The sequence below is a fragment of the Vespula pensylvanica genome, chromosome 13 (genome assembly GCF_014466175.1).
Source record: "Vespula pensylvanica isolate Volc-1 chromosome 13, ASM1446617v1, whole genome shotgun sequence".
Taxonomy (NCBI): domain Eukaryota; kingdom Metazoa; phylum Arthropoda; class Insecta; order Hymenoptera; family Vespidae; genus Vespula; species Vespula pensylvanica.
The window spans coordinates 2,282,753-2,308,546 of NC_057697.1; the positions used below are offsets into that span (position 1 = coordinate 2,282,753).

The window sequence follows — 25,794 nt, forward strand, 5'->3', positions numbered from 1 at the left end:
ATACCAATTAGGTCATATAGCATTGTCACGTGATTAGAATTATAAGTTTCATTTAGTGTTCCGTATCGATAATTACTATTCAATTTGATGCGAATTACAATCGATTTATTATGATCAATGATCATTAATCGAAACGATTAGTAAAATCGAGATCAATTATTGCTGATTAGAAATGATAATTATAGATCGATTAATACTTTATTATATATGTTGTTATATTTCTTATTGATTATCGATAATTATCTAAGCTATTAAACATTTAATTATACATATCATCTATCTAATTAGTGATTACAAATTATAACTCGGTTAAAATTCGATAAGTTTCATTTCACATTATTCATTATCGATGTTTACATTTATCTAAATCTATTAAAACATTTAATTATATAATTCGTGCGTCTAATTAGCGATTAGAGTCGATAATTACAACTCGTAAATATAAAAGAACATATGTTTTACTTTTTATTCCTTTTCCGTATACTTATCTAAACTATTCAACGCTTAGTCGTCTAATACAAATTATTACATGTCTACCTAGCACTAACATTAGAAATGAATCACTATGAATATCTGAGACAGTATACTACACGCAAGTTAAATGCATAGCACAGATGCATTCGTTTATAGCCGACCTTATTTCTGATTTCAGCAGACTGCTTTCTTTATAAATCGATTTCCCCTTCTTCTTCTTCTTCTTCTTCCTCTTCTTCTCCTTTCTATATCTTTCTTTCTACTTTTTTCTTGTTTCTTCCTCCTTCCTCTTCTTCTTTTTTTATTTTTTTCTAATCGGCTTCCCATTAAAGAAGACGTCTCGGTAACTTCGTACGAAGCAAGACACTTCTCTTATCGATCGGATTCGTACAACGTTGAATTATTCATAGAACTCGGAGTAAGAATATGTATTTCATAAGGTCTCGCTACTGTTTTCCATATTAGAAAGGAAAGGGGTGGAAAGGAGGTTGAAATAGAGAGAGAGAAAGAGAGAGAGAGAGAGAATTGTTGAAATCGAAGAAGAATTAAAATGATTTATACGAGCGATCGAAAGACATTCGATTTATTAATCAAAAAGAATAAGAATAAGAATACAAAGAAGAATAAGAAAAAGAAAAATGAAAAGAAATGAAGATGAAAGATAGGAAGAATATTAAGACTCGATGAGATGAAAAGGCGGAGGGCATAGTTGAGCGAAAGATAGGGTCGTGTGGTCTGTATAAGGTCACCCGTTAGCTGGATTTAATATGGCTTAGGAATGACAGGCATGCCAAGATCGCTGCATTCTTGTACAGGAGGATAGAGCACATTGCTGCGTTTAGAATACTACATGTACATAAAATATATATATATATATATATATATGTACACACACACACACATTTATAAATATGTATATGTACGTATATATGTGTGATAGGTGAATATTCACGATGTCTATTCGAATTTTTTTATTGGTCGAATTGCTTTTTTCTTTTCTTTTTCCTTTTTTTTTTTTTTTTTTTTTTTTTTAATTTGGAATTCCTTAAGATTTACAAGAAAAATATTTTAGATATAGATTATTTAGAAATGGAGATAGAAATTAAAAATTAAACTATAGAATTCGATGGATTAGAATAATTTTTAATACGAATGATCGATGTTTATCTCACAGAAACATATACACGCAAAGTCGTATGTGTATGTACCTTGTAGTAGATATATCTCATAGAAGATACACTGGTCCAGAAGTATCACTAGCCAGCTTCATATCTGCAATGAGGCTCTTATGGTTTCCCTCCCAGTGCCACTGTCGTTGCACTTGTATTTTTTTTTTTTTCTTTTTTCTTTTTTTCAACCAGTGAAGGTGAAGGCTGTGTATAGGCGTTGAAAGAGGAAATTGTACATACATGTATAGGATGAAAGATGACAGAGAGAAAGAGAGTATGTGTTTCATCTCCACTTTTTCTGTGTAAACTCAGCTGAGTGTGTAAAGCAAAAGATAGATAGATAGATAGAGAGAGAGATAAGAGAGAGCTAGACTCTCCAGGGAACTCTTGGCTTCAACCCCCATAGTCGAAACAAGAAAAGACGTCTACCGTTCTACCTTCTTCTATCTTCTTTTACCTTCTTCTACTACAGACTTTACTTCTGTAAAACCTTCTGAAAAAGCAATCCTGAGTGACTTGTCGCATGATCATCGTATCATCCTCGAAGGAAGATCTTTCGGGACTCATTATCCAGGCTTTAGCCTGTTTTTTCTTTTCTCTCTCTCTCTCTCTTTTTTTTTGTTTTTTTTTTTTTTAAATCTATTAACTAACTGTCTAAGTCTATTTTAAAAAATCTACTTCGTGTGAGGAAAATTAGTAGATGACGAATATACTCGTAAAACGCAGGCAGCTGGTACAAGTTAAATTATTTCTATAAATTCTAACATTTTTTCCTTCCCTTTATTTTATGATCTCGTAAAGTCAACTTACTATTAAGTTTTAATGAAATATAACTTTCATACGGTGTTAATTTATTTTATTCTATTATATTTCATTTTATAATAATTATCAATTGAAATTTTTGAATGAATGATAATTAATAATCATTGATTAGAGATAATGATCGTGTCTATAGTTTATCATTGATCGTAATACATAGCCGTCACGTCATTCGTGGAACTAACGCGTTGGAATTAACTGGTGTAAATGAAATTAGAGGGTAGAATATCGTGTTAGTAGTTTAGAACGATCTACAGGGTGAACCTTCAATTATTTCCACGTTGTACTAATTCGAGTTTATAAATAAAACTTTGGAAAAGAATTTATCAAGTTTGTTGGAAATGTGATATTAAAATAAACATAAAAAAAGGCAGGAATATATGTATTATAATTAAGAGAATATATTAGTTGAAGAAATTTGCTGGAATATAATTAATAAATCAAATTTAATTACGGAAGCAAACATATAATGAACGAGTTCTCGATTCGTGGATCGTTTCCATTGTACGACTTTTCTGAATTGAAAAGAAAAATTTTTCCTTTCTTTTTTTTTCCTTTTTTCTTTTTTCTTTTATCTTTTAACTTACATCGGAACGTTTCCCTAGGCTCGGCTGAACAAATCACAGTGAAATATGCACGATTAATTTTCGCTTCGCTCATTATGATTACGGACATCGTTAGTAAGTTGAACTGCATTCGTGACGTCGTTTAATTAAGATAGAGGATACGCGTTATCCCTCGCGTGACAAAGGGAAACGTCATGCGTGTCGTAGCAGGCCACCATTCTGGATTTTCATGGGGTTTGAGATAATCAGATGCAGTGTGAAACGAAGTAACATGATTAGAACTTACGATGTCTTATCAGCTCTTGTTTCATTCGTAGGAAATTTCATATCCGTATTGTGTAATAAGATTTCAAAGTAATTATTCTTTATTTTTTTAAACTACGAATAATATTTATAAATCGTGTTAATAGGCTTCTATGTTAGGAAATAATTAATATCACTTTTATAATTGATAAATCGTGACGATCAAATAAACATTTAAAAATTTATATAATCGTAAGAAAATGATTGAATTTTTTTCTTTCTTTCTTTTTTTTTTCTTCGTTAAAAATGAACGATCCGCATATAATATCGCATGTCAATGGTTACGTAGAAATAACAGAAGTACCGTTTATTCAACTTAATGAAAGTTTTCCAGATATTTCCGTATATTAAATCATCTTTTTTATATTACACTTTTTATCTGCTTTTTATCGCGATATCGAAATGGGTTTTTGTGGACATTGAAAGAAGAAAGATTGGAGGAAATTCAGTGAACTTCCGCAACTGCATAATTTATGTGGATTCTCGTCCTCTCTGCATTTCTCTTTCTCTTTCTGTCTCGTGGGACAACCGAAAAGAACTGATAAAGGTGAGAGACTAGAGGAAAACTCACGTCGGAAAGTTCTTGCAATCTTACAGTTTTTATAGACAATTTTATCTTGCGAAAGATCGTTCATCATTAATGATAACGAATATTAAGCAAAAAAAAAAAAAAGAAAGAAAAATAAAATAATCAAAAAATTATGAACAAAACTGTACGAAGAAAATTATGAATATTAAGACACAACAAGATTACATAGAAGAAGAAGAAGAAGAAGAAGAAGAAGAAGAAGAAGAAGAAGAAGAAGAAGAAGACGACGACGACGATGAACGGAAAATGAAATGGAGAGACAGACAACGATGAACGACAAGAAAGATATACAACGACGAGAAGAAAAGAGAGACAAATAAGAAGTAAGTCTATGAAGTAAGTCCAAGCCACTTTTGGTGAACAGACTGGTTAGATGCATAGAAGCTGTCGCATAAATCTAATAAGGAGAAAATATGCGAGTGCAGCCATGGTAATGAGGCTTAAAGTAGAGACCCTCGAAGAGCATTCACCTCGTGGTGCCAAGGGGTCGCTTAAAGATGAAGATCTCACAGTCTTTTCTTCTTCTTTTTCTTCTTCTTCTTTTTCCTTTTCTTCTTCTGCCTCATCTTCCTCGTCGTCTTCATCTTCTTCGTGGCAGTTCACCTCACGGAAAAGTCCTCGAAAGATCTTTCTCGAGATCGGATTATTATTTATCGACTCGTTATGAGAAATACTTTCTCACGTAATACTGTTTCATGATTCATACTTCATTCTATCCCTCGTTAATTGCATCTGTCGTATGTTTAACGACTATCGGCGAATGTTTCTCAGATTACAGTATCGATAGGATCCAAAAGATTTCCCATCGTTAATCTTCTCAAAAGAGTCACGTTCACGTTCGAATTAATTGAATCATTATTTCGGAAAATGATACCGATCTATTGGTTTCTTGTCTTTTCTCTTTTTATCCATTTTAATATTAGGAATAATAATAATGGAATTCAATCTGCAGTTTTTATTTCAACTGCTAGGCCTTTTTTCAAATTGGATGGATAAATTATTTTGGAAATTAATTTTTATCGTATAAATGTGTCGCGTCGTATGGACGATATATTACATTTCGTTTTATTTATAAGCTATCATAATTAGAGTAAGAGATGCATATATTTAAAACTATTTTTTTCTTTTTCTTTTTCTTTTCTTTTCTGTTTCTTTTTTTTTTTTTTGTTTCTTAGATCATTTCACTCCACCTGCTAATAACCGCTGTGCAAATAATACGTGAACTTATTTTTTTCGTAATTAAAAAAGAAAATGGAGCTAATCTTTTTCTTTTCTTTTCTTTTTTCTTTTCTTTTCTTTTCGTTTATTTCGAAACTTCTTGTAGAAAACTTTTTCTGTTTCGGCATCGTTTTCAACTCGGCGCGTTCTGTCTTGAAACGCGCTCAGCTGTCTCTGTTTCCTTAGTCTTCTTCCATTAGTCATGAATGCACGTCGAAAATCTGCAAAGCCCATTCCTCTTGCAGTATTCATCGCGTCTCTCCGCATGTCAAAGCTTAAAGTCGTGCGACAAAAACATATCACAAACCGGGAACATTTAACTCGCTCGCTATTTTATCTTAAAGAAAAAAGAAAGAAAGAAAGAAAGAAAAACAGCTAGGAGTACGAAAAAATATTTTTACGCAGTCCGATACTTCTGCATCTCGATTCTTTCGCCATTGTTTTCCTTAAAAACGAAACTAAGAAGAAAAACTTTTTTCTTTCTTTTTTTTTGTCTCAACGATACATATTCTTTTTAGACGAACATCACAAAAAGATGGAAAATATTACGGAACGATGAAAGATCTTTATTGTTAATAATTTTCCAATTTTTATGTACATTTATTTGTTTTCTTTCTTTATTTATTTTTTAAGTTTAAGATTATTATTTATTAATTGCATTTATTTGTTTTCCTATTGATAGGCAATACTGTCATACACATTTGTAAAGAATAATTGCATACTCTAAGGGATAAAAAAAATTGTTTACTGATAGATGGCGCTCGGAAGCAACATTCTTTACAAAGTATGGGTGGTTGCCTATCTACAGGCGAATTCATTATAAAAATCTTTAATCAGACAAATTTGTAATTATTTAATATGATTAAAAAATACGATTTTCAATGAAATTCGCTGTTGAGGTGATTGTAAATGACTTCTCTCTTTTTGTTTTCTTACTTTTGAATCCATATCGCGGATGTTAATTAAAAAATAAAAATTAGAGATTGGTTTAACATCGATTGACCTTATAATACAGGAGGCACCTTTGTATAAGCTTATTGTCTTATTGGCTCGCTTCGAAATCCATTTAGGAAGGCAACCAGCTTTAGACAATAGAGTGCATTCAACAAGTAATGAAGCCACTCGATCGGTAGACTACTGGTTACTAACTAAACCACGCGAACCACTGCTTTCGATTCGAGATGATACCAAACTCGTCGAACTCTACGATTTTCTAAGTTTCGCCTTAACCATCACAAAAAAAATCTTGATCCAATCATTCCCAGATTGAATCACCGCAAAAACAAAGAGAGAGGGAACATAAGAACGACCATCAATTGCTGAATATTTATAAAAATAAAATTCAAATCGTTGAGTGCAAAAAATTGGGACATGAATAAAAAATGTTTACATTAAACTGACGGTCTATAGTTTATTAATAAATTTATCGGTTTTGTGAATTTTTTTCACGCGAACTGAAGTAATCTTTTTCGTATTTAATTATCAGAGGCGTTGATGAACGATTATTTTTTTCTTTTTGGATCGAAACGATTAATTTTCATATATTCACGAGCGAAGTCAGAGTACAATCAAGAAATTATTGGTGTACACGAAGGCATTCCCATGGCAATGACACACGGTAATGGGTACGTACCTACCAAGAATGTATTGGGCTAGGGAACGCCTCGCCAAATCGGCATATTTACTGCTCACCCTCTGTGACAATAACCCTTGGAGAACTTGGCAGTCGGCCACGTTGGGTAAACCTTTCGTGGCCGATCACATTTCTGAAACCAAGCTTGGATCGTGATCACAGCGAGCGAAGTAGAAGAACTAAAGTGCGAGAGAGAAAGAGAGAGATGGATAAACAGATAGATCGAATTGTCCTGTGAAACGAACGGTGAAAAAAATATTTTCCTCCATTTTCGAATCTTACGTTCCTTCTTTCTTATTTCAAATTTTTCAAACAAGAATAGATAAATTAAATGAAGGGAAAAGAAAGTAGAAAATTTTGTGAATTCATCGAAATTTAGTTTCTTCGTGTGTTAAGTAGATCATTGACTCAACAAATATATAATGATTTATATTTTCAAATTATAAACTCGATAGTATATATTTTGTAATAATTAATATCTATAGTATAATAATTTCTTTTGATAATGATATTCTCTTTTCTCTTTATTGTTATTAATTACTCACATAAAGTAGAAAAGTAATCGTTTGTCTTTGCTTTTTTTCTCGTTAGATTTACTGGTTTTATTCTTAAAGAAAAAAAAAAAAGGAAGAAGAAAAAAGGAAGATATTGGCTTTCTCGTTTGAACTTAAAGGAGAATATAAATCGTCTGAATGTATGTACGTTGTACCAAGCGTTTCAATGCGAAAATTCTGAGTTGACATACTTCTTTTATTAGCCATTTATAGACGATAAATCGACGAAAATGAACGTGCGAAGAGGGTTTTAAAATAAAAAAGAAATAAAAGAAAAATAATGCACTAGACCAAAGAAAACGATCATCATTCTTACTGTACTTCGAAATTCAACTAAAAGGGATAGGAATTTTCCACTTGAAAGAACGGTATTACGAGTACCTCCTGTCACGTGAACCGTGTCGAGTATTTTTTCTTTTCTCTTTTCTTTTTTTTTTCTTCCTATATTTTTTTCTTTTCTTTTTTTTTTTGCAAGGATTTTCTTCTCATACGGTTATCGGAGAACCGTGCATTGGATATCCTACACGTTCGTTCGATCTAAAGCTGATCTCAAACCAATATATACACATGTTGCATATATACATATGTACGTATATTCATTTATAATGTACGTACACATAAATATGTATTAAAGGCATATATACATTCATGTTATATGTGTATATATATATATATATATAAATTTTATATATATGTATATTATAGATAGATATCTGAAGTGAAAAATACACGTTTATATGGGTGCCTTTGTATTGAACTACAAGAGATGAAGGAAAAGGTCGAACCATTACAATCTCTCTTTTTTTATCTAGCCATCTATCTATCTATCTATCTATCTATCTATCTATCTATCTATCTATCTATCTATCTATCCATCTATCTATCTATATCTCTTTTTTCTCACACAGAGATTCACTTTGCAAGCCGTATCGGGCGACGTGTGACGTGAACGAAAAGGGTTGTCGAGATTATGTATACCTATATATGTACCTATGAGAAAGAGAAAGGGAGAGAGAAAGAGAAAGAGAAGTATAGCTTTCGACAAATCTGCCATCGATCACTCTACGAAGGACTGTCGATACGTTTCGTCCGTTTTCCAACGTCACTCGATGTCCTTCTCATCGCTAACAAGCATATATCTATACTTATACCTATAAATATAATATATACTGTATAAGTGACTGAATTTCATTCTTGTCTAATATAATATTTAGAAAAGAATTTTCTTAGAATCACTGATACATTTTAGATCGAGGTAGTTGTTCGAATTCTAATAAATGAGAAAAGAGAATAAGTGAAGTGAGATGGAGAAGAGAAAAAAAATGTACGTATTTGTATGTGTATGGTAAGAGGAGAGGAATCCAATAGAAACCAATACCCTAGCAGAAGCAAAAGCTCTTTGTCTCTCACTTGGATGCCAATAGCTAACATGCTTCAGGCTATATGCCTACATAGAACGTGGCTGGTTGAACCACGACTATAGTGAACTCGGTAAGCCGTCATCGACGTGCCTCTATCTCCACTTCCACCCCCTACACCCTCTCCACCCCCTCCTCCTCCTCCTTCTCCTCTTTCTCCTTCTCCTCCTCCTGCACAGCTAGGACACCAAGCCACTAGAATTCTCGATATAATATTACTACTTTTGTTCGTTAATAAATACTCTTCTCTTATCTTGCTTTATATATATATATATATATTTATAATGGTGGATAGAAGAGTTAGTTATTAGAATTATTTTTCATGAAAAGATGTGTTCAGAGAATTATCGGAGTCGATTATTGATCATGCGATTGCCGAAGATAGTCGAAGATGCCCGAATATTAGCTAAGATATTTGACGATATTGAAAGATACTCCGAGGATTATCGAAGTTTTAAACAGTATTTAGTTCTTTTGTTATATTTATTTTATTCCACATGCTTTTCAAAATTCAACGAGAAATATGTCTCCATTTTTTCTTCTTTTTTTTTTCTTTTTTTTCTAGCAACTAAATGCTTAAAAATTTATATCGAATTTGTCGAATTGATTTTGTGAAATATTCGAAATTAGATTGATCATTAAAAATTATCTTGCAATTCTCTTTAATTAGCATTTCAAACCCGATAAAATTGGGGGAATTCAAGATATGTATGTATGTGTGTGCGTGTGTATATATATATATAGAATATAATAAGTCAATTTAATCGTTTATCATTCCTCCTTTGTGAGAACTACGACGAGAAACAAACAGCTAGTTTCGTTCATCCTTCATCGTCGAGGATTTTCATGCATGCCACGTGTCAGATTTGTAACACATGCAACGTCCTGAAACTTTGCTACACTCGTTTTGAATCTGCATACCCGATGCGCTAGGGACTAGTCTCGAAAGGGCTTTGAACGAAATTCATCGATTCGGTCGCGATGAATAGGTATACGAAAAGAATCATCGCGAAATGATGTCTCTATCGGTATTTTTGGAAAGCTTTGCATGTTCAATATAAAATCGATATCAACTCCTCTCAATTTTGTAATATCCAATAAAGAAAGAATATAGACTATAGAATATAGAATATAGAAAAAGAGAGAGAAAGAAAATGAAAGAGGGATAGTAATACTAATAGTAGTTGATACGATTTTAAGTATAATAATCAAGAAAAAGTTCGAAATTTTTCATCAGCTGACAATCCTACATATCTATATAAGTATGTATCTTATAAGTATGTATGTATGTATGTAAGTATACAGAATATATAGGTGTACACATACACATACGTACAAAAAAAAATACATATGTATTTTCTTATGAAAAAAAAAAAAAGAAAAAAAAGAAAAATCCGTATGGCAACGTGCCAGAAAATGCTGCTTGCTTCCACCCTACGGTTGGCAGGCCTTTTCACAGTTTTTTCCTTTTTTTTTTCGACGAATCCAGGCTGGTTTATGTACATATGTATATACGTATGTATGTGTGAGTGTATTTGCGAGACAATGCAATGAGAGAAAGGACAGTATTGTCTTCTCGAAATGTTGGATTACTTTTAAAGGGTCGTTGAACTTGCTTCTTCGTGGCACCTTCTTTCTTCTTTTTTTTTTTTATTTATTTTTTTTTCTCTTTTTTTACAAGGGTCGCTACTCTCTCTCTCTCTCTCTCTCTCTCTCCCTCTCTCCCGAAGGAATTCGTTGCTTCGAACGAGATGGATATTTTTCATCGAGAATATTTCTTTTTTTTTCTTCCTTTTCTTTTATTCTCATTTTTTCCCCTTCCTTTTTGTTGTTCTTTTATATATATATATATATATATATATATATATATATATACATATGTATGTATGTATGTATGTATGTATGTTTGTATGTATGTATCGGAATATAAATAAAACATAAGACAAAAAGGCAAAGAATCGCAGTTAATCGCAGACATAAATTTCCCTCGTTGTAAATGAATAAATCCTTGTCACGAGTATATTTCATTCGTTAGAAAAGTATTACCTAGTACCACCGATGAAACCCATTGGAAAGTTTCAAGAAGGAGACAACCTGAAAGGGAAACTTTAACGGAGTAGAAACATCGTCTCTTATTTAGGAAAGTTCTCTTAGGGTTTGGACGAGAGACATACATGCGAGACCCTCGAACGGTTATAATTAACGTTCCATGATTTATTTTGCATTTCTCTTACGTGACTCACCATCAAAACGGTTTAACATTAATTACTGTTAATCCAATCGTTATTTCTCTACTGTTAATTAGAAACATTTTTTAATACCTTTCAGTTTCCGATAGCTCTCTCAAAATCAATTGAATTTTCTGAAATTAATTATTATTATACATTGGAATAAGTTATTCAATACCTAATTGTATATGATATATAATAGAAAGAAAAGTCTGGTTAATTGATAAAATTCAACATTGAAATGACCTTTTTCAAATTCTAATTATATATAATATATGATAATAAAATGTATATATGATAGTCAAGATATATAAGTCAAACATTCATATATATATATATATATCATTATTAATTTTTTAAAAAACAAATCCTTAAAGATTAAATCACTTTCGGTTTTCTTATTTTTTATCTTTCTTTTTTCTTTTCTCGATGTTTTCATATTTTTCGATTAAAAGATATGATTAGGTTAGATAGAGATTGGTACAACGTAGATAGATATACCCACTCGCACATACACACACACACATACACACATATGTCTATAGAAGAACACTTACACAAGCTTAGATCTAAAAGCTCTAGAAGGAACGTCGATGTATCGAGCTTTTCCTGGCTCTTAAAGGTTCAGTGTGGGCGTTTTGTGGTCCGACCACTTTAGTTACACTTACCGGTACCACTTTTAATTTCCGAAAGAAAGAAAAGTAACGATTGGCAGCCTTGACTAAAACAGCTCCATAATAAAAACATTCTGATAGTAAAATTATCTTGATAATACAAGCTTGAAATTTGGATTTATTTAACAGCATACGAAAACATGATTCAAAATATGAATATGGAAATATTCATAAATTAATCGAATGATAATAACAATTAAATCGTTGAGGCTTTCCTCTTTGTGACTACTTGTGAAATACTTGAGACGACAATCTAACAGAAAGAAGTAGAATAGCTTTCCTAAAGATAGAAAAGCTTTTAAGATAATTAAATGTACAGTAGAAGCCAGCAAAAGTTAGACTTTCAAATACAACCACTTAGACTCTGATAATAAATCAAGTGAATGTCATCGACCAGTCTTTGTCTCTTAAAAATGTCCTGTGAAATTATAAATCAACCAACGTACTAATTTAATCTTGCAAACATCGATAGATATTCTTCTTAAAAAGTTCTAGATATTCTTTTGAAACCATTCTAACGAGTTAGAGTTATTTAGAGTCTGTACTATCTTTAAAAAAAAAAAACAAAAAAAAGGACAGAAAAAAAAGATAGATAAAGTAGAAGAAGAAAAAATAGAATATTAAACTCTTAATTATTTATAGTTTTATCGATCTTTTTTTTTTTCCTTCCTCCTTTTTTTCTTCTTCCTTGATGAAATTTAATCGACAGAAAATCATCGGGATAAAGTAATGAAATATTTTAGAGATAACAAAAAATTTGTTATGTATCGATATAAAGGAATAATTATTAATAAAAAGCGAAAGAGAGATAGATAACTTTTCGTTTGTGATAATTAATGTAATATTAACAAATACGTTGTAATATATATATATTAACAATGTTTTGAAATTTTAGGAGAGAAAATAAAGGGGAAGAGAAGCATAGTCTATAAAATGGAAGAACAAAAATGAAAGGCACAAGAGCACAAGACTGAAGATGAGATAGAAACGCTGTAAACGCTGATGGAACGAACAGACCATCACTCTCCTGCAAATCTGATTACCTTCTCCGACCTAGCTGTTCGATGTTACCTTCTCCTTTTCGGCAATGGCTTCACGAATAGGTATCCATTGTACATAATGTACGGCTAACCAAGCCCCATCGGTCAGTGACTGTCTCGAAAATCGGATATGTCCCTGTTAGGACAGTTCTTCATTTCCGTTTTACACTTTAGAATTTATATTCTCCAAACAAGCTTTCTTTCCTTTCCATTCATTTATTTATTCGTATATAAATTGTACATATAAATGTATATGTGTATGTGTGTGTGCGTATAGATTTTTAGTCAAAAAAATAAAAAAAAAGAAAAATTGAGTCAAAAATAAATAAGAAAAAAATTTCAATGTTAATAAAATTAAAAAAAATAAATAAGAGAAATTTTGTTTAATAAGAGAAAGACGATTAAGAAATATTTACGTGTAAACAAAATTAGGAAATATTTGGTATATAGTATGAAATTATATTTACCTATGATAAATAATATATTTCACACCATTTTAATGTCTTCCTCTCTTTTACGTATACACCCGCACACGCACGTACGTGTTCACATACATGTATATGTACATATATTTGGAATTTACATAAAGCAAGCGTTTATTCAGAGCTTCGCGGGCCGCAATTAACGTACTAATGTTTTATTTTTAACCTTCTCAGTCTCAACTACGTAATATACTTTGGTGAAAATCCCTGTGTTTCTCCACACTCGTCTACGATTTATTAGTCTCCTGACTATGTGAATTTCCAAAAGATACCTATATATATATGTGTGTGTGTGTATATATATATTATATGTACCGGCGGTATACCATTTTGAGAGCAAATACGTGTTCGACGAGTGACGGAACCGAAATCGATTCTTTTCAGCTATTCCACTAATTGATAGCAACAATCGTACGAACAAATCGATTTACGTCACTCCTCGACTACTCCGTTAATTTCAATTTCCCAGGATTCCTTTAATTTCCGATCTGTTACAAAAATGTAGATAATTATATCGAATTAATTCGATATTTTCGATTTAACAATTATCTTTTTTAATTGAAATTCTATTATTTCAATAATTTACATTTAGTTTCATTTATTTTTTATTAAGAAAATTACTTGATTAATTTTACGCCTACATATAGGCAATAATTTATACTATGTCGGTAAATGTCACTTGCAAATGTTATCTGTCATACTTTTTTAAGCCCTTCTAAATAGGCTATTTTTATTACAGGTCTCGACGAACGTGTTGCCTATCCTCAGGAGCTAAAAAAAAATCTTTCCGACAAGGAACTATGGAGTGATGCCTATTTCCAGGGGTGTTAATAATTCGCTTTACATTAGCAGAAATGAGAAAGTATGTATAATCCAGTTTTTTTCATTTCAAATGCTTTTATCTCGTTTCTTTCAAAGTTACAATTCATCGAATCATCAGAGGTGTGGAGAATCGTACTCGTTCTTCAAATTAGCCGTGCTCACTCGAATTTACACGGGAAAAGCATTGCCAAGCGTTCCTCTCAACGTTGTAATTACCTTATCATTTTCTTTTTTTCCCTTCCACCCTCTCATTATTATCATCTCACCTAACTTCACCCTTCGTTAATTCAGCAACGTATTTGTTGTTTCTCGTTCTCTTTTTCTCTCTCTTTTTCTATCATTTTTTCTTTTTCCGTTTTTCGTTGAAATGACAAAGTTCGTCATAAATAAAAGGAGTTATTGCAGTCACGTGGAGGACGAATATGCAATCAGTGAGATTATTTTTACAGAAATATTCCATTAATAAATAATGTACGTTTACATGTCCAATATTTAAATCATAACGTTAAATTAATTATGGAAGTAACTTATATAAGATATAATTACATAATCAAATATATAGCATGCATATACAAATATGTATTATATACATTTTTTTTAATTTTATTTTACTATCGAAAATAATTATTTTTTTATCAACACATATACCCTTAATAATATTAAATAAATAGCAAATGTAACAATCGATGGGAATAAATTGAACGAATGGAGAAAGCACGAATACGAAGGTGTCGGAATTTAACGCTATAGTAAGCGAATTGGTAGTGGTAAAAGAAGCTAAGGCCAACACCGCACGATTAAATGCGCCTGCGTGTCGAGTCGTCTCAGGTGCACCGAACCGAAGAAAATTTAATTAACGAGAGAGATCTCGACATGGTGGATTCTCTCTCTCTCTCTTCTCTTTTTTTCTCTCTCTATTCCTCTTTCTCTAGCATTCGTCGAAGAAAAAGCCAACGAAACGATGTGATGTTTGTTGCCTAAACGCAAACGCTTCCTAAAAGTACTTTTACAGAAAATTCGATTTGAAATCAAAAGAACCTTTTTCTTTCTTTTTTTATTATTCTTTTTTTTTTTTACACAACTTTGTCAATAGAAAAATTTAATTTACTTTTATAACCAATTCTTAATATTTAATCGAACTAGCGTTTAAAATTAAAAAATGATTCCAAAGTATTATTAGATCAATTGAAATATATCAATCGACAATTAAAGCTCGAATAAAAAATAATAAAACTGTTTAATTAATAAGAGACATAAATAAATGAATTATTAAAGAACACACGGTGCGCACATTGAGCATATGAAAATATAACATGAGATTTAATTAATGTGAAATGTATCTTTCAATCCTCCATTGCAATGTTGAACACAACGTTGTTATATAAAATAAAAAGAGAAAGGGAATGAGAAAATGTGGAGCTGTAAAAATGGGGAAGAAAAATATTCGAAAATAAATCCTACGGTTTACCGACAATCCGATTTACGCCATTCACGGATTTAACGTCGGCGTTGAATCCTAAAGCAAGGGTTACATTTCAAAATCCGAACCTTACGATAGGTGTAAATAAACAAAGTCCTGAAATCGTGATCTAGGATTTTAGTGCAAAAACGTATTACTATACATACGAAGCAAGCGACCTCGTTCGTTTTCACGAACGTCAAAGAAGTTAGAGAGAGAGAGAGAGAGAGAGAGAGAGAGAGAGAGAGAGAGAGAGAGAGAGAGAGAGAGAGAGAGAGCAGGTATTAGAAAGGAAAAGAAAAAAAACACGAAGAGGGTGTAACCATGACCTCTTAGCTAGCAAGTTCGTAGCTCGACTCTACAATTTCTCAGTCATTTCGCTGAGAGACCAACAAAACACGTCACGTAATAGGAAAAGAAAATATACGGGAAAAAAATCAAAAAAAAGGAAAAATGGAAAGAAAAAGCCTGTAATATTTTTAATATATTTCATAATACTTTTTGTTTATAGATACTTTTTCTCTATGATATATATTTTATTATCGATATTGTTATTAACGAACAAAACGTCACAAAATATGACAAAGAAAATAATTCATCAACCTTGTTCCGGTATTTTTCCATTTTTTTCTTTTGTTCGTTGTATTCATTAGAATATTTTATCGTTGAATATTGTCAGCGACGAAAAAACGAACGAGATTCATAACAGAAAAGTACATTTAATTTGATTATTACGTATCATATTCTTTTTTTTTTTTTTTTTTTTTTTTCTTCTTTTCTCTTATTCATTCCACAGATTTTATTTTATCTTATTATTCAAAAAAACGTATTGTTGGTGACTAAAAAAAAATCATCCCTTTTTTCGTTCGACATGAAAAAAAAAAAGAAGAAGGGAAAAGAAAGGGAGAAACCTTTTCTCATCACGGCTTTTATCTCAATTTTTTTCCTTGATAAATTCCATGCCATGTATAGAGAGGGTAAGGGAAAAAATAGGAATTCTCTGAAAAAGAGGGAGAGAGCGAGAGAGAAAGAGAGAGAGAGAGAGAGAGAGAGAGAGAGAGAGAGAGAGAGACTTCTACAACAGGCTCGTTCATTTCTACGTGCTCGCGTTAATCTTGCCGCGAGCTTTTAGCGCGAGAAGAAGAATTCTTCCTACGCAGCGAATGATTCTTTTTACAGCGGTTACAGCAAATGAAGTAGCTGCTATACGCTGCCATTCCTACCTCTATCACTGTCGGATGTAACCGGTGGCTACTAAAAGAAAAAAAAAAGTGGAGAAAAGGAGAGAGGGAGAGAGAGAGAGAGAGAGAGAGAGAGAGAGAGAGAGAGAGAGAGAAAGAGAGAAAGTCAAAGAAAGTTTTCCTACTTTAAAAGAACTATTTTTTTTCCTTTTCTTTATCTTGTTTTTTTTTTCACATTCTTAAGAAGTCCGAATATTTTTTCTTTCCTTTCTTCTTTTTTTTTTTGGTTCTTTTTGGACATTTAAATCTGTCTTTTCCATTCAGAATGACTATAGTATTTTTTTTTTTTTTTTTTTTTTTAATATTATGATTACATATTAAAACATTCTTGTGTGTGTGTGTGTGTGTGTGTGTGTGTGTTATTATATTTTTTAATATATTTGTGTATATTGTATCCTATAAATTATAATATTATTTTACTGTATATTTATATGATATAATTATTGTGCCAAACTTGTTGAAATCAAATAATCTTTATTTCTTTCTCTTTTTAAAAGAGCCCATACACGTATCGAAAATTAGAAGGTATATTAATCAAGGAGCAATATACCGGCAAAGATCGATGATTTGAATAACAATTTTATGATAAAGAATATGAATGTGTATGTATGTATGTATGTATGTATCTATGTATATGTAGATGATAGTGAGATAGTACTCAAACGTTGAAATCGTTGGAAGAGCAATTTGCCGGCAATTTTACGACGTTAACTGGAGATTGCAGTGGGGTTTCTCTCTCGAAGTACTACCCAACTCGTGGCACTTGAATGCTCGTCGTGTTCTCTTTGCGTATGTTCCACTATTTCACCATACCTTTATATACATATATGCATATATATATACATACATATATATATACATATATATATAAATATATAGATATATAAATATATATATATATATACGTATATAGATATGTAGATATATATTTACGTGATTATGTGTATGGGTTTCTCTTTGTCTCTCTCTCTCTCTCTCTCTCTCTCTCTCTCTCTCTCTCTCTCTCTCTCTCTCTCTCTCTCTCTCTCTCTCTATCTCTCTTTCTCTCTCTTCTTGTACCTTCTTCACTATGAAAGCAACGAAAGGCAATACGTCTTCGCTCGGTTTGACGTGCTCGTTAAGTTTCTCAAACACGGTGAAGAACTCCCTTCGAATTCGTTCGATAAAATAGACCACTCTATTCGTATCGTCAGATTGAATCTAGATATCCATGATCGATTTTATTGCAAAAATTCATTTTGAAAATTAATTAAAATAAAATTAACATTTCAGATAAATATTATTTTTCGTTGTGATTATATATAACGTGTTATACTTTATTTAGTTATATATATATATATATATATATATATATATATATATATTGATTTTTAAAAAGGAATAGTTGATGTTCTGTAATCGAAAATCATAATCGATTTATTAACTATGATAACTAAACAATGAAATTTTAATTGTAGAGAACAATGTAGAATATATAAGCTTGATATTAATATCGATTATTATTATTATTATTATTATTATTATTATTATTATTATTATTATTATTATTATTATTATTATTATTATATGTTGCGTGTATTACCATAGATAATTATGATATAATATACAAGAGAGAGAGAGAGAAAGAGAGAGAGAGAGAGAGAGAGAGAGAGAAATAGTAGCAAACAGCTAAGCTCACATCATGCTAGGAACGTAGGAGTATCTTTCGAGAATGTCGTTCATGGAACGTTGAATTTTGACCTGAATAATCGAGGCAAGTCGAGATGGTTTGGATATATCTATGTCTGATGATGCCAAGAGTCTTATCCCAAATAATAATAATAACGATAATTATCATAACATAACAGAATAAATTTAATATCATCTTTGGTCATAGGTATTGCAATAAAAAAAGAAATTTATAATATATCCATATCTAACTTCAAACATTTTTAAAATAGGAGCAAATATAATAAGCAAATGACAAAATGCGTATATAAAATTGAAAGAAAAAAAAGAAAGTTCAAATAATAGTTATTACACGTATTATAACAATTATTAATAATGAACATTTATTTAAAATATTATTTCAAATAAGAATTTATTTAAAATAATATTTTGAATAAATGTCTGATACTCGTACGGGGGTAGATATTTAAAAAGAAAAAAAAAAAGCAATTTTAATATTTCTCTCTTCCTCCAATTAGCAGGAACGAGAGAAAATGAAGGAAATAATATCGAAAGTACGTGGGTAGTAGTACATTTTACGTAAACGATTATAACATGACGACAACGATTTGATACGTGTCAAGTGTACGAGCTTAAACTCGTTTGCTAGCCATTTTACGGGATGGACCTTTGGCCTCTCTTGCAAAAGGTAAATTCTCTAGGCTGCTTTCTCAGTTTCCACGAACTCTCAGGGCCACTCTTTAAAACCACCAGTATCAAAGCACGTCATTTACATAGCGTGGTTGATGTCATTATTTCCTAAGGGGAGATTGCGTACATTTAATATATATATATATATATATATATATATATATATATATGCACCTTCATTTTATTATAAAAGGAAAATTGTTTTATTTTATAATCAAAAGATTCGTTCGTTTGAAAAATATCTGTTATTATATTTCAACACAGTTTTTCCTTTTTTCTTTTCTTTATTATTATTATTATTATTTATATATATATATATATTGTTTTTGTTCTCTTTCGATATCGTTTTAATTAATCATTTATAAAAACAATACTTTCGAAAAAGGAAAAGAGCCTTCTCCGTCGCGTTTTTGATTCATTTATCATATCTTAAGAGACAAAAAAAATCTCTTACAATAAAAAGTCTCTAAAAAGATTCGTAATCGTTGAAAGAAAATTTATTTGGGGACGAAATTTGAAAAATGCAACACGTCCATGAGGTATTTAATTAACTGCACAAAGCGAAGATGGAATTTAAAGACAAAAAAAAAGGGAATAGTGGTATTTCCTTCGTCATAGTTGAAGAGAAGAAGATAGGAGTTATTGAATAATTTCGTTCGATAAACCAAAGAGAAAAGAGAGAAAACAGACAGACAGAAAGAGAGAGAAAAAGAGAAAGAGAGAGAGAGAAAGAGAGTAATCGATGAATTTTTTCTACACCCCTGATGTCTGGCCACGTATATATCCTTGAGTCGTTTCACTGGCAAAAGGTAAAACGAGCTCTATCGACGTTGGTCCTGCGAGACCGTACCTAGACTTATTCTTCTTTTCTCTCCCTACTAACACTAGGAAACTTCTTTCCCATAAAACCATAAAACGAAACGTTATAAAACTAGACGAGAGAGTTATATTCCTTTTTTTCTGCCTTTTCTTCCCTCTCTCTCTTTCTTTTTTTTTTTTTTTAATTTTGATTCTTTTTTCTTTTTTTCGCTTATACCAATTTATCTCATGGAGCTATAGTTTTTTTAATGAAATTTTTCTATCATCCTACGATTTTTTACGTGCATTCACTAAAATCGTTCTTTTTCCTCTCTCTTTCTCTTTTTTCTTTTTTTTTCTTCTCTAAGAAAAATATCATCAGAAAATTAAACGCCGCCAAAAATTCCTATGAATATTGATAGATACCATTTCACGTTTTTAATCGTCATCGTTGATCCCGTGTATTACTTGAATAATGGGTTAACCCCAAAAACCATTCTCTCGTCCCGTTCCTCGCCGCCCCTTCGTTACACCGCACAATCAACATGTTAATTTAAAGATAATAAATTTTAACGAACAATTTCATTCGTTCTTTCTCTATTTTCTTTTGTAACATTATCGAGATATTCATTCTCTCGAATGGAAGAGAATACCGGGAGCAATAAAAAAAAAAAAAAAAGAAAGAAAGAAAACATAATAAAAAAATCACAATAGTAACGAGTGGAAAAGCAGAAGAGGGCTTTCAATATTTGTATTTGGCGTACACCAAACGTGCAAATACGTATTAATTAGAACACTTCGATGTGCGTGGACGTTCATGAGTACATAAAAATACGTCAAGTACACACATACATACATACATAAGTATACGCATACAGATAGATTTCGAGAACGAAATGCATTCATACATTATTCAAGCCACTGTGTTACTACTAAAGATACTTTAAAAAAAAAAATGAAAATAGAACACGCCTCTCCAATTTGTTTCTCTAATGTTAACACACATTAGCAGACACCGTGTAATTTACTTTTTGTTTGCATTAGCAGAATCATTAAATTTTTTTATGGCAGGATCCTCTCTCTCTCTCTCTCTCTCTCTCTCTTTCTTTTTTTATCACTCTCTTTCTCTCTTTCTCTTTCTCTCTCTCACTCTTTCACTTTCGTTCGGACTTAATCGGAGATTTGTTCAAACCTGTTCGATAAACCGCAATCGAACTCGGATTAACCGGACTTGAGTCTTTGACTTTGCTGAGCCTTTCTCTAAGTACACGACGATTCGCGATAATCACCTTCGTATTAGCATAATCGTTTGAGAGTGTTCTTTTCACTTTCGACAAAAATCTATATCTATGTCTATATATGTATGTATACAGAATGGGCCAAAAGTTTCTAAGTAGTTCTAAAAATCGATTACCCTTTTTTCGATACTTTTCAGGCTTGTAGTTAGGCTTGCAATTTTGCAATTTCTGAGAGAGAGAAAGAGAGAAAGAAAAGAAAATTAGCCTAAAAAGTTTTGAAAAAAGATTAATTGATTTTTGAGACAATCTAAAAAGTTTTGTAGGCCTACATATGTCGAACGTGTCTAACGGAAAATAATGACGTATCGAGAAGAGAAAGGATCAGTAGTCGGAAGCTGCTTAAAGATCCTGGCTGCAACGCGAAGATAACGTTATTATAGCGTACCTAGAGAATCCCATTGGTTTAGAATTGTATTGAGAGTATTTACTCGGATCAGAACGAATCGATGATCGCGTTGAAAAGACAAAGGGAAAGCTCTGAGAATGTAGAACGGATCATAGAAATGGCTAAATTTAATCCCCTCATCTCTTTTGTAAATCGGAATATCAATGTATACATTGTTAATCTTTCCAATAAGGATTTCATTATTTTAACATCGTCTTTTGGAATGATCGAAAACAATAGGTAACGTCAATTACGAAAATATCGATCGAGTATTAAACAATTTCATTGTAATAAGTAATTTAACTCTATACTTCTTCACAATATTTCATTATTAAATAATTAATTAATTAAACGATCAATGTGAATTAGTTAATTTTCACAATATCGTTTCCATTTTTGAATAGAGTTGAAGAAAGAAAATAATCGTTTTATTGCCATATATTTCCTATTGAATTTTATTATTATTAAAATACAATACATTTTTATGTAATTTTTAAATCAATTCAAAAATCAGGTTGAAGAAAAAAGAAAGAAAAAAAGAAATGAAACGAGGAAAAATATCGTGAAAAAGTAATATAACAAAATTGTTAGATAAAATTGCGACACTAAATCGATCGAATAAAAATGTCTTCGTGTTTCCAAGAGAGATTCCTTCGAGGATTTCAAAATCGAGCATTCGAGAAGACGATGTAACGCGATAAATCCCAAGGAAAAACGCAGCCATACGTGAGCATGATTGGTACGAAAACGAATCGTGAGAAATAAGCCAAATCTTTTCCCTGTTTTTTTTTCTCTTTTGCCTTCTTTTATTTTCTTTCCTTTCCGTTTCTTTTCTTTTTTTATTCGTCTCTAAGGAAAAAAGATTTCTTGACTTTTATTCAGAGTTGATCGAGTGCGGAACGTGAGATAAAACTTCCTATCCACCTATGTTTCTTTGTATCAATTCTCGTTGTATCAACGACAGAACGATAACAAAAAAGAAAATTAAAAACTTGTTTATCGATTTTTCATTCGACATAAAAAAGATGAACAAGAAAATAAAATGTTTCGACGTTTTAAAATGTCTCCAAAGGATTCATTTTAATTCTCTCTTTTTCCAAATTTATTAGTTATATATTATTTTGATTCAAAGTGCTTATCTAATGAGGACAATTGATCTTAAAAATAAAAAAATTTGCATGTCTATCTTTAATAATTAATTATCCGTTTACCTTCTTATATGAATATTAATCTCGAACGTAATAGTACTTCTACGCACGTTAAAGTAATTCTAATTAAAATTTTGTTCTTCGTCGAAAGAGAAAAGAGCTAAACGTGACGACACTTTGAAAAGTTTCATTGGATTGGTCACGTAAAGAAAACGTATAAAAGCGTATGGGGAAGGAAATAGACGTGTAAAAGTATTCACAACATCGAAAAGAAGTGGGAAGGGGGTGAAAGAAGTAGCATCGTAAGTACATCTGGATCTGTGTAGACACCTGCTATCTCCATTCGGAACGGCAAAACTAAGCGACCTCTCTCTCCCTCTCTCTCTCTCTCTCTTCCAATATCTTTTTCTTTTCTAGAAATTCTTTTAATCGAATTGACGATTTATTTTACGTTTCGAATCGATAGAAACTAAATTTATTCTTAGATCTTCGCCCGATTAATAAAATGAAAAACAAGAATATCGTTAAGAAAATATAGCAATGTATTATTAATTATTAATATATTTCAAAATAAAAAATTTACATGTTTTATTAAACAAAAATATTAGTAAAACATAAATAATACACATTTCTTTTACCATACGACGCGTTCTGTCTAAGTAATTATTTTTCAATTAAGTTACTTTTATAATCATGTCCGTTCATTCATTGAGAAATGAATGAAGACACATGTTTTTTTTTTTCTTCTTTTTTTTTTTTGAGTTTTCTCGATAATGAAAGATCGAAGTTAACTCGTAGATAGGAAAGAGGTATAGGTCGAGTCGAGCTTGCGACGTCGAGAAAGGAACAACCAATGACAATAGATATTCGAAGTAAAGAAGTGCACCGATCGAGACCACCTGTGCTTTTCAAAGCTTTAAAAACGTTTTCGATAGCCGATCTTGCATCAACGAAAACGACGATAGCTTCTACGTTTTAGACGAAATATGGTAGAACTGCCTTATCAACGCATACATATATAAATACTTACGTAGATGCATACATACGCATATACAGAACGAGCCATTAGATATTCATAGTTCGAATAACTTTCAAATTACATATTGAATCAAAATTTGGCTTTGCTTTAAAAATTATATCATTGTCTTTACTTATATGGTTTATAAGCTTAGTTATAATTCATAATATTTAAAATATTAATTATAATATTTTATTATATAATTCATTGGTTGATTTGATTAGAAATATTGTAATAATTATTTTTAACTTTTAATTATAATTGACATATTTTTTGAATGTTAGACGAAAGAAAAAGGGAAGAAACCATGCAGAAATCTAAATGGTATTTGTAAACATATTTCCAATTAGAATTTGACAAAGAATTAAAACTATATTTAGAAAATGTCTCAGTCTTTATATAATAGATAACAGAGCGTTTAAACGCATATCTGTTTCCCGGATGCACGCGTGCGTTACGAACGAACAAACAAACGAACAAATGATCGAAGGCAAACATGAATGGCGGAAGCACGTGTCGCATATTCGATTCGAAACGTGAGTTGTACGGAAGCTTCACTAACGTCGGACATGATACGTCAATGATACGTCAAAAACTCAAAGAATATAAAAATATTTTCTTTGTTACTTGGTTTTTTCCTGGACAATAATTTTTTTTTTTTTTTTCATTTACACTTACGTAACAAATAGAAAAAGATAAGAGACGATCTTTTCTCTATTCCTAATTTTAACGAAAATGTAATAAATGACGAATTTTTTTTCGCCGAAAAATCTTCTTTTATAAATCGTAAATTGTTTTAATTAAAATAACGGCACACAGAAATTGAGTAAGGTCAATGAACGGAGATTGAGAAGATCTAACGTTAATTAAATTAACAGGTAGTCTTATTGTAGAGAGAAAAAGATAGATAAATAGAGAACAAGAGAGAGAGAGAGTACTGTCTGGAACTCGATTAGTGCTAAAACTAATAGTTGCCATAAAAAAAAAAAAAGAGAGAGAAAGGGAGTAAAAACCAGGTATATTGCCTTTCCATCTTCCATGCCTATATAAAGAGAGAGAGAGAGAGAGAGATAAAGTCTTCATTATCCGATAAAAGTCCATCGGTTATATTAATTTACGGGTGGATTCGCGTTTTACCAGGCTAATGGATGGTCCGGACGAGATAGCCTGCTTTTTACCACTCGGTATAGTAACACCGTATGCCGGTGAGATTCCATTATTTTCTTATTAAACATACGATATCGTTTATTATGCTAAATTCCTTATGAAAAGAAAAAAGAATACAGAAAAATGAATACAAAAGAAAAGAAAAGAAAAGAAAAGAAAGGAAGATAAAATGTACCAACAATATTTTTGCTACCTTCCTTTCAATCTATATTTATTATTATCAACTTTCGTGATTTCATGAGATTAAAAAAAACAAATTAATAAATAATATCTTAACATTCACGTTTATACATAGTAAAGTTTTCCGATAAATAAGAGAAATAAAAGAAGTAAAACTCCTTCACAGAGGGAGGGAGGGAGGGAGGGAGAGAGAGAGAGAGAGAGAGAGAGAGAGAGAGAGAGAGAGAGAGAGAGAGAGAGAGAGAGAGAGAGAGAGAGAGAGAATATCTATTTCGATTACAAAGAAATATTAAAAATGAACTTAACCTGATCCTCATTGAGCATTTTCCTATTTTAATTTTATACACATACACGCTCGCACAGATAAATATATATCTTTTCTCTTCATTTCCTTTTTAAAGCCATGAAAGAACAATCTTCCGAGATAGGTAATTATACTAACTTTCACAACGATTCTTCTTTTGAGGATTATAAAAGTTGTATAACTTTTCTTTCTTTTTTTTTTTTTTTTATCTTTATCTCCATCTCTATGTATTTCTCGGTCTCTCTTTCTCTCTCTCTCTCTCTCTCTCTCTCCCTCTGTCTCTTTAATACTTTGAGTAATCTCTTCTCTTTAATTTTGACGACTCATAGCTTATTCTACAGATATAAGCGGATGTTTAACTACGTCGATGATGATGGCAGATCAATCGATTGTTCTACATCGAATCTTCTCTCTCTCTCTCTCTCTCTCTCTCTCTCTCTCTCTCTCTC

General features: G+C 31.3%; 2 protein-coding genes across 7 annotated transcripts in view; one reads left to right on the forward strand and one right to left on the reverse strand.

Annotated features, from left to right (window-relative positions):
• Positions 1-25,794, forward strand: part of LOC122633899 (synaptotagmin-5) — a 93,771-nt gene that overhangs the window by 21,056 nt on the left and 46,921 nt on the right. For 3 of the 4 annotated variants that reach the window (XM_043822355.1, XM_043822354.1, XM_043822356.1), the window contains exons 3-4: positions 12,541-12,748; positions 13,907-14,029. In XM_043822355.1, the coding sequence (XP_043678290.1) occupies positions 14,022-14,029 (8 nt within the window). In that variant the 5' untranslated portion in view covers positions 12,541-12,748; positions 13,907-14,021. The remainder of the gene's footprint in view (positions 1-12,540; positions 12,749-13,906; positions 14,030-25,794) is intronic. The other variant, XM_043822357.1, reaches the window with a different exon arrangement.
• Positions 1-25,794, reverse strand: part of LOC122633898 — a 49,228-nt gene that overhangs the window by 17,022 nt on the left and 6,412 nt on the right. The window lies entirely within an intron of this gene.